Source organism: Juglans microcarpa x Juglans regia, chromosome 2D (assembly GCF_004785595.1).
Source record: "Juglans microcarpa x Juglans regia isolate MS1-56 chromosome 2D, Jm3101_v1.0, whole genome shotgun sequence".
NCBI lineage: Eukaryota > Viridiplantae > Streptophyta > Magnoliopsida > Fagales > Juglandaceae > Juglans > Juglans microcarpa x Juglans regia.
Genome location: NC_054596.1, coordinates 40,041,330 through 40,050,058, shown reverse-complemented (window position 1 = coordinate 40,050,058; position 8,729 = coordinate 40,041,330). Strand labels below are relative to the sequence as shown.

The 8,729-nt window shown below is 34.6% G+C and overlaps 1 protein-coding gene across 2 annotated transcripts; it reads right to left on the bottom strand.

Moving 5' to 3' along the window:
• Positions 1-1,217: 1,217 nt before the first annotated feature.
• LOC121248922 (serine/threonine-protein kinase SAPK7) lies at positions 1,218-7,628 on the bottom strand. Of its 2 annotated transcripts, XM_041147532.1 has the most exons (10): positions 7,178-7,496; positions 6,928-7,082; positions 6,495-6,569; positions 6,278-6,379; positions 6,097-6,150; positions 5,866-5,958; positions 5,674-5,766; positions 3,741-3,845; positions 3,556-3,654; positions 1,218-1,762 (listed from the first exon to the last, which is right to left on the bottom strand). In XM_041147532.1, the coding sequence occupies exons 2-10, from the start codon at positions 7,045-7,047 to the stop codon at positions 1,436-1,438; spliced, it is 1,068 nt and encodes a 355-aa protein (XP_041003466.1). In that variant the 5' UTR covers positions 7,048-7,082; positions 7,178-7,496; the 3' UTR covers positions 1,218-1,435. The 2 variants fall into 2 exon arrangements, with proteins under 2 accessions (XP_041003466.1, XP_041003465.1); XM_041147531.1 differs by having other exon boundaries at positions 6,928-7,628.
• Positions 7,629-8,729: the final 1,101 nt, after the last annotated feature.

Genomic DNA, 8,729 nt, shown 5'->3' with positions numbered 1-8,729 from the left:
GTTTGTGCTTGTTATTTTCCACTGGTGAGAAATTTTCCGAACGTTGTTTGTGATGAAACAGTTTTAGCGTATATTTTGAAATTGTTTACAATATACCTTGCAACCAGCTGTATTCATGGCCGTAAAGCTGTTGGCCTTCCCATTTCAGCTGGCTATGGATTGAGACTTCTGAAAGAGTACATTTATGAAAGCAGCGAATTGAGATAAAAGTTTTCGATCCTGGGACCTGTGGGTTATGGCCACATTAGATACCTACTTCTAGAGCAATGGAAGAACAAAGACGAAGATGTGCAGGTTTATGAGCCAGCTTCCAAATAGAGTATCTTATGATTCGATGCTGAAGAAGAGCAGGTTCTGCTCGTGCTCAAGTGGGTATGATGTAGCAAGTCCGAGAGTTGTGGAGGCAATCTATGCTGAATGTGTGCCAGTGTTGATTTGTGATATGCTGATAGCTATGCACTACCCTTTAGTGATGTTCTAAACTGGAAGACATTTTCTTTGCAAGTGGAAGTGAAGAACATACCAAACATCAAAACAATATTGATGGGCATATCTCAAAGACAGTACTTAAGACTTCACAAGAGAGTAAAACAAGTGCAAAGACATTTTTTTGGTGAATGCACTACCTCCTTCGACATTCGACATTTTTCACATGACTGTTCACTCTATTCGGCTTAGGAGATTGAACATCCACATTCAAGATCAATAACAGATGATGGAAGGATTAATTGGGAAAAGCTTGAAAATGCGATTGGATTGGATTGGTCCCCAGCAAGGGAACTTCTGATGGGCAGAAAAGTTCTTGAGAAAATTTCCGAAAAATATACTAACCAAAGATGTAGAAAACAAAGATAACTACTTTTTTTTTTTTTTAATTATTTTATCTGACTAAACAAATTTAATTTGTTTACTGGGTTAAGTAAGATAACTTCATAACTGACTACATTAATCGTGCTTATCCAAGTACAAATTGATTGTTTTGGGTCAATATTTATTTATATAATGATGATATTAGTTGATAAATGTGAGTCCCCCTCACTCAAAAAAAGGTTGGCTTAGCATAGTAGTGCGGTCTTATATGCTTCTTGAGTAATAGCCAGTGGTATGCACATTGAAGCTTTTGCATCTAAGATTGCTCTACTGTTAAAGAGTATCAGATCTTTGGTTGATTATGAGTCACTGGAAACGAGCAATACATATACATTCATGTTCCCATATAACAAGACAACCATTTTTTCATTCAGGAAACAAATAGTACATTACATGCAAAGTGCCACACAAATTAGAACACGAGGTCTAGTACTTTCAAATCCACAATTTTTTTTTTTTTTTTGAGATTGGAGCATTACTTATTAAATATTATATATACACATTGGTGAATGCTACTTTCACAACTTTAAACACTTATCTTATGGCTAGAGAAGGATGATACTGCTTAACTGACATGAAATTCTCCACTAGCATGAACTTCTTTGACCCTCTTGTCATACTCGTCTTCTTCGTCCTCTTCTTCCTCCACTTCTGCATCTATGTTTTGATTACCTTCTTCATCTTCTGCTCCCCAGCAAAAGCGCCCAATAGGCTTAGATGATGGGGGTGGCTTTCTCGCCTCTGATACAATTTTCATTATATCATCCACACTTTGAAGAGAAAAGCTAGGATTGTCTCTCTGGTAATAGATAGCTTGAGCAGACTCTGTTAGCTCCCTTGGCAAGTTCTTTAGAAACCATGGATGGTTCTTGATTTCTTTGATTGTAATTCTCTGCAAAACCAACGATGCATGGGAAATTACTATAGAGTAAAGCTGAGAATGCTGCCTTTGCAGCAGATTGTGACAACTAAAGCAAGTCAGACCTCTTGTGAGTGCACATATGAGTTTTGAAATACTGCAATGAGGAAAAACAAAGTGTGCAGTTGATATGCGTGACTAAATCCACATCTAGAGCTTTAAAAACTTTGAATTGAAGTTTTGTCCAACATGTATAAACAGGTTTTTGGTGGACTCTCGGAATCTCTCTTATGGAGCTTATGGTCCAGCTTAAGCAAAGCATCCTGGTGTTGACATGTTTGGCATGTGGCCCTATTAAAAGCATTAGTGAATCTTGGATGAGTTTTGTTTAGTGGCTGTTGCATTTTGTTCAACTTTTGCACGGGTTAAACTCTTGCATTTGCAAAGGACTCACAAAATAAAGGGAGTTAGGTTGATGTGGTAGAGACTTGCACTGGGTGGGATTAATTGTAAGTGGATGTGTGGATGTTGAATTCTGCGTTAAGAAAAAGCAAAGAAAGTAGTTGATATACATAATTGGGACCAAACATAAAGATTAAATCTTTTAATTTGAAGTGGTGTCAGATGCATATCACAAGCTCTCGGTGGCCTCACGAGGCATCTCTCTGTTCCAACACCTTAAGACGGTCTTGATGTTTCTAAACGGTTAGAACCACTCAGGCTAATTTTGAGATAAAGCTAAAAGAAAATATCATAATTGGATATCATGTTTAATCACTATTGGTGCACTATCCCTTGCTGGTGTGGTCGTCATAAATGATATGAAGGCCGAAGGGTCCAAACATGGGTCAGTAAAAGCCAGTCTAATAGAGGATACATTTCTGGGAGATATATTGTGTTCCATCGATAATCTTTTCCCATCTCAAATATATTTTTAGAAAAAAAAAAAAAAAATTGTTTGCACATGTTCTCATTCCCATGTCAAATAATAAGAAATACCATATCATTGCTGATTTAGACACCTTAACAGTTGGGGGATTAAGTTTCCCTTGTATGAGGAGAAGAGAAAGCAAAGAAAGAGTAACATATTTCTTTACCATAATATCTGCATCAACGTTAAAAGGTAAAACAAACAAAATTATATAAATTGCAATATAAGCAATAAGATGAATTCTCAAGAAAGCAAAAGAACCACTGTTTTATGAAACCATTTTATATTTCCCCTAGGAATTATTATAGGTCTCACTTGATTCAACCAGGAATCCATGGACTTGTTTAAGTATCTTTTTAACCATTGTTATTCTGTCAGGGCATTTATTACTTGGACTGCGTTGCGATTTCTCTACACCAAAACTTCTTGGATGTCAAGGTGTAGAGTATCAGACCACGTTTAATAAGCAAGATACAGCTTGGTTGTATCCTAATCCTTTCTGCATTTCCTAAAGAAGTGAGTGAAAAGATATTCATTAGCAGTAAAGGTCATCATCGACAAGGAGGGTGCGGTTGGCCATTTGCAAATTCAATCAAGACAGAACTACCATATTACATGTGGAACCAGAGAGAGTTTATTGTTGACTTTCTATCATGTCTACCATATTATTTAAAGCATCCACCTTACCACAGACAAGCCAGTCAAACTTGACATTAATACTAGTGCACCTTGCATTAGCACAGCAAATGATATATGGCACAAGGAAAATGTCCAGGAAGAGTGAAAAAATAAATGTCGGAAGGTCCATTAAAGTAAGTTCCAACGAGATGAAAATGGCTAAAAGGTGACTGCAATGATCAGAATAAAATCTAGTTACTTCCAAAATGGTACATACCCTCGATGGACTTGCAACGAATATCCGAGAGAGAAGATGCCTGCAATCTTGAGATATGTGAACATAGTCTGGGATTTTGTACTGAACAGCCATTATTTTCTGCAGAAGAATGACAAAGAGGAAGAAGAAAATATGAAAACTCATATTTTTTTCAAAAAGCATATAGATGGAGGAGGCATAATTACTTGAATTGTTTTTCTGAAATTCCTGGGGTCATCTTGGTCTTCAAAAGGGTATGCTCCCACCAACATGACATAGAGAGTTACTCCACATGACCATACATCTGCCGACTAAATAAAAGCAAGAAAAGATATTATCCTCACTGAAACTAACAAATTTAAGTTATTCCCATTTATAGCTACCTAAAAGTAGTAACATTAGCGAGCACACTATATATGTGTTTATTCGTTTTTCATATTATGTTACATGTAGAATAAGCTTCAAACTGCTTATTGCTGGATATCGTTACCAGAAATGAAGAAAAGTAACTGAATTAAGAGATTAAATATGCAGAAAGAGGGAGTTTCAGCTTCCCCTCAAACTTGCATTGAGGATCTACATGTAGTGAACCAAATGCTAGTGTAGGATGGTAACTGGTGCCATATGCTGAATGGAAAATGCCATGCCAGACCAAGTTCAGTATAGCAACATTCCCAATGTATCAAAAGCACTTGGATTTTATGAGCTGACGCGAAAATATGAGTGGCCATGGATGATAAGTAAAAAAAGGCACGATGCTTGAAGGAATGGCCCATCTAAGATTTATCAACCTCATCATATTTCTAGAAACAAAAACTCTATGTGCAGGCACTTTTGCGTACTCCTTGCACACTCCACTAATATGATAAACAAAGATCCTTGCCTCTCTCTCCTCCACTCCAATAAGAGGAAACGAGGGAAAAAAAGTCAAACACAAGTAATGACAAAACTAAGTTTTCACATGGTGGGAAGCTGATGCTATAACCCTCCATTATTCAATAGCCAATCAAATGCTAGTGGGTAACAAGTGCTCTAGTGGTTGTCACTTTATAAAGTCCAAAAACTAAGCAAGCATTCAAAATTGGCCAAAATTGAAGTTTCAAACCATACACCCAAATGGGGTGGTGACTATAAAGTCGCTAACTATATTAGATATTAAAAAAAGGTAATTGAAGGAACAAAAAAACAAGCTAAGGAGCACCACTTCCATGTGCATCCCAGCCAATACATTCACAATACGAACAGGGGGTAAACAGTATTCTAATTGTCGTGACAGTTACAAAATGTCCCTTACCAGAGGTGCCCAATACTTAGGAAAGATGAACTCACACTCATCCAACTATTTCCTGGCTTAGCTCATGCTTGCATATATGCATATAACACATCAACTCAAACTCCATACACAAGAAACTTAAAGAAAATTATCCCAAAATAACCCAAGCAGGGATGTCAATAGGATCGTGTAGGTCATGGGTAAGTTTCTCCATCCCCATCCCTGCCCCTGCAACTCCCTTCAGGCATGGAATGGGGCTAAATATTAACCCTCATCCCCATTTAAACTTTTTCATGCCCACACCCACTGGCATTATGTCCCAACTAATAAACCCAACAAAGGGGAATGTTCTTCTTTTATGCCAACAAAGCAAAGTAATTTCTAGAAGAAAATAAGATAAAGAAAAAGAGCCAAAAAAGAAGAAGAAAGGTGACCCCAATTTTGGTGCAATGGGCAATTACATTCATAGTACATCATAAAGAAAATAAGAAAAAGAAAAAACAAATGGTTTTAAATTTTTGTAGTTTTCGTATACCATATATAATTACATTCATAGTACATCATAAAACCTTATTGGAATCTGAACAAATAAATAAGAACATAAAGAAATAAAAAACTGTATGTCGTGGAAACCATCCATAATTGCATTCATAGTACACCATAAAACCTTGTTGGAATCTGAACAAATAAATAAGAACATAAAGAAATAAACAAAAGTATGTCGTTGAAACAGTGACCGTCACTTTCTAACTAGAATATGTGCTTTTGTCAATAGGGACCATAATTTAAGGGCAAAGAAGAAAATATATGCAAGGCAATGGAACACCCTCCTGGTTTCCACTGAAAGCGAGTGACAAGAAATTTACCTTGCCATCATACTCTCTTCTAGAAAGAACTTCTGGTGCAATATATGCAGGAGTCCCAACTGTGGATTTGGGTCTTGAATGCAGGATGGATGACTACAACACAAGTAAAAAGTAGGCCAAGAAAAAAGTTATCAAAAGACCATAATAAATATTCCCAAAATTAAATAAATATGTGGGAAATTAGTTTCATGCCTTGGAATAACCAAAATCACAAATTTTGAGCCGTGGCGCAGGGCTTCCATCTAAAAGTGTGTTTTCCAGCTTCAAATCTCTATGGCATATTTGCTGCAAAATAAAGAGGAAAAGATAATAATTGTATCTCCAAACTGTACTTTTAATGGTAGAGAAATATAAAGGAGAAAGTAAGTGAAAAAAAAGAAAAGAAAAAAAAGACAGCTTTTAAGAGTGAAAAGAGATGGCTACCATGGAATGGCAATAATGGACACCAGAGATCAGCTGCTGAAAGAAATATCTAGCCTTCGCAGTTGAAAAAAAAAAAAAAAACATTAAAGACTAAAATAATTATAAAAATAATTACATTAATTAAGAGAAAGTGATTGAAAGAGAGAGATTATTGGAGTGAAAAAGAGATAGTAACTTTTACCTCATCTTCACTGAATCTGCCGGCATTGCAGATTCGTTCAAAGAGCTCTCCGCCGGATGCATATTCCATCACAATCGCCAAATCTGTCGGTGTCAAAACCACCTGAAAATTTATATATCAAACAACAGAAATAAGGATTTCGGCAATTGTATTCCAAACCCTTTTAACCAAATTCTTGCAACAGGAAAAAAAAATAATAACAAAAACAAAAACTAGCCTCCTTGAAACGGATTATGTTGGGATGCCGAAGCGATCTGTGGTTGATAATCTCTCTCGCCACATTCTCATCAATCTGCAGTTGAAGTGAGATAATTTAGAACCAGTGACGTTCAGAAAGGATCCTTTTAATTCTGTTCTGTTTCTGGGGTCCTCTAAATTGTAAAAAATTTAAGATTCCAAAACTGAATTTTCTTTTCCTTCCATGCTTTTTTTCCCTGTAAGCAAACAGCCCAAGACACGGTCCTCCTTCAGCGCGCCTCAGCCTAACGCACCCTTCTTAGCTTATAATCAATTGAAATTAGTCTTCCACTCTTTGGAACCAACAGCAACCAAAAAGCAAAACATAACAGTAAAAAACTAAACTTTTAATATCTTTTTTGTATTTTCATTCATCGCTTTTCTTTTCAACCAAACAGCAAACCATGACAAACCTTTTGGCCGCGCTCGATGTATTTCATAGCGACGAGCTCCTTAGTCTCCTTGTTCCTCAAGAGTCTTGCCACCACAAAATTCCCAGCTCCCAAGTTCTTCACGATCTCGTACTTTTCCATCTTCCCAGAATATTTATTGACCGCTGCTTCAACAACTACATCAAAAACGATCCCAACGATTAACTATGCATGCAACTACTTTCACAGCCTCGATCAGTTCTTGCATGCACATAGGAAAGGAAACTGAAACCTTGGGAGGATTACTACTGTCTGTGATTGCGTCTGTGTACAAGGAGAGTGTGGGATTGGATCCAAATCCTTAGTTTATATATATTTAAGGATAGTGGAAGTGAATTCAGGAGGGAGCTGAAGTATGCACGTGGAGGAGGCGTTAGAAAAATGGGGTTAATGAGTATGGGAATCCATGACCATCTTGAATCCAATCACTGCAACTCCATTACTGAATCCATACCATGCATCCGTCTTTTTCTTCGTTTATATATATTTAAATTCATGAGTTGTTTGCTATTGGATCTTTAAAAACGCCTTTGCGCTAGGAGATGACACAACGCGGAGTCAATTTGACTTTTTGATGCCTTTTTCACAAGCTAACCAGCAATCTTTCTCGCATTACCATTTTACGTTTTACTGCTTTCAGGTCATGTCCGTAAACAAAAGAGTCGGCACAGACTTTTTCTCGACAGAACATCTCTTTCATAAATAACTTCTATTGCTAAAAAAGTAATAATGTATAATCATTTTCTTAACTTTTATATAATCATATTTTAAAATAAGATAATACTTATCATCTATTTTATCATCATCTTTTAATCATTAATCCATTACATAGTATTAAATGATTAAAAATTATTTATTATATTTTATTTATTAACCTATAATTTAATATCACATCATGAGATATTAAAATGATGATGATAAAAATATTATAAATAGATTTTTTTCTTTAAAATAATGATATTTATGTAAAATGATATTATTTTTATAAATTCTTTTACAAAAAAATCCTTTAAAACAAAATTTTACTAAAGATTGTAAAAAAGGTTGCATCATGCATGTCTATCATTTTCCGTACTAAAATATCTTATTGAATTTTCAATAATTAAAAATTAACATAACTTCCATAAAAAGTTACTTATAAGTTCACAAAAATTTCTTTCTAAACATACGTTTAAAAGACTCTTAAAAATATTTTTTAAACATTTATCAATCCAAACATATTTTTAATGAACCATTTTTCCACTATTATAATATTCCAATAAATATTTTTTGAGTTTTTTTTTTTTTTTTTTTTAATGCAAAGCCCTTTGAAAATGAGTATATATTGTACGTACAAGATCATTATATACTGATATAGAAGTATTTAACTTAAAAGTAAAAATATTGGCCAAATACTCATGCAGCTTTTTATTAAAGATTTTCAATGATTTTGATCCAAAATCTTAAATGGTATAGAGGAATATTATATGAATAAATTAGCAAATTGTTCCAATTTCAATATATATATTGCACGTACAAGATCATTATATACTGATATGGAAGTATTTGACTTATAAGTAAAATAATATTGGCCAAATAGTCAGCTTTTTATTAAAGATTTTCAATGATATTTTTTATCCAAAATCTAAAATGGAATAGAGGAATATTATATGAATAATTTTCATTCTATATATTTTTATTTAAGATTATAAATACATAATAAATATTATAGAATAATGATAATTAGTATTAAAGACTTGTTTAACTTGGACTAATATTGACCATGACACGTGTAACATATATAT

Excerpts from the sequence above, each read along its gene's own strand:
- LOC121248922 (XM_041147531.1), bottom strand. The coding sequence starts at position 7,047 with ATGGAAAAGTACGAGATCGTGAAGAACTTGGGAGCTGGGAATTTTGTG. Across the intron at positions 6,380-6,494 it reads ACATAATCCGTTTCAAGGAG|GTGGTTTTGACACCGACAGA; the intron begins GCTAGTTTTTGT and ends ATAAATTTTCAG. Across the intron at positions 5,959-6,096 it reads TCCATTATTGCCATTCCATG|CAAATATGCCATAGAGATTT; the intron begins GTAGCCATCTCT and ends TTTATTTTGCAG.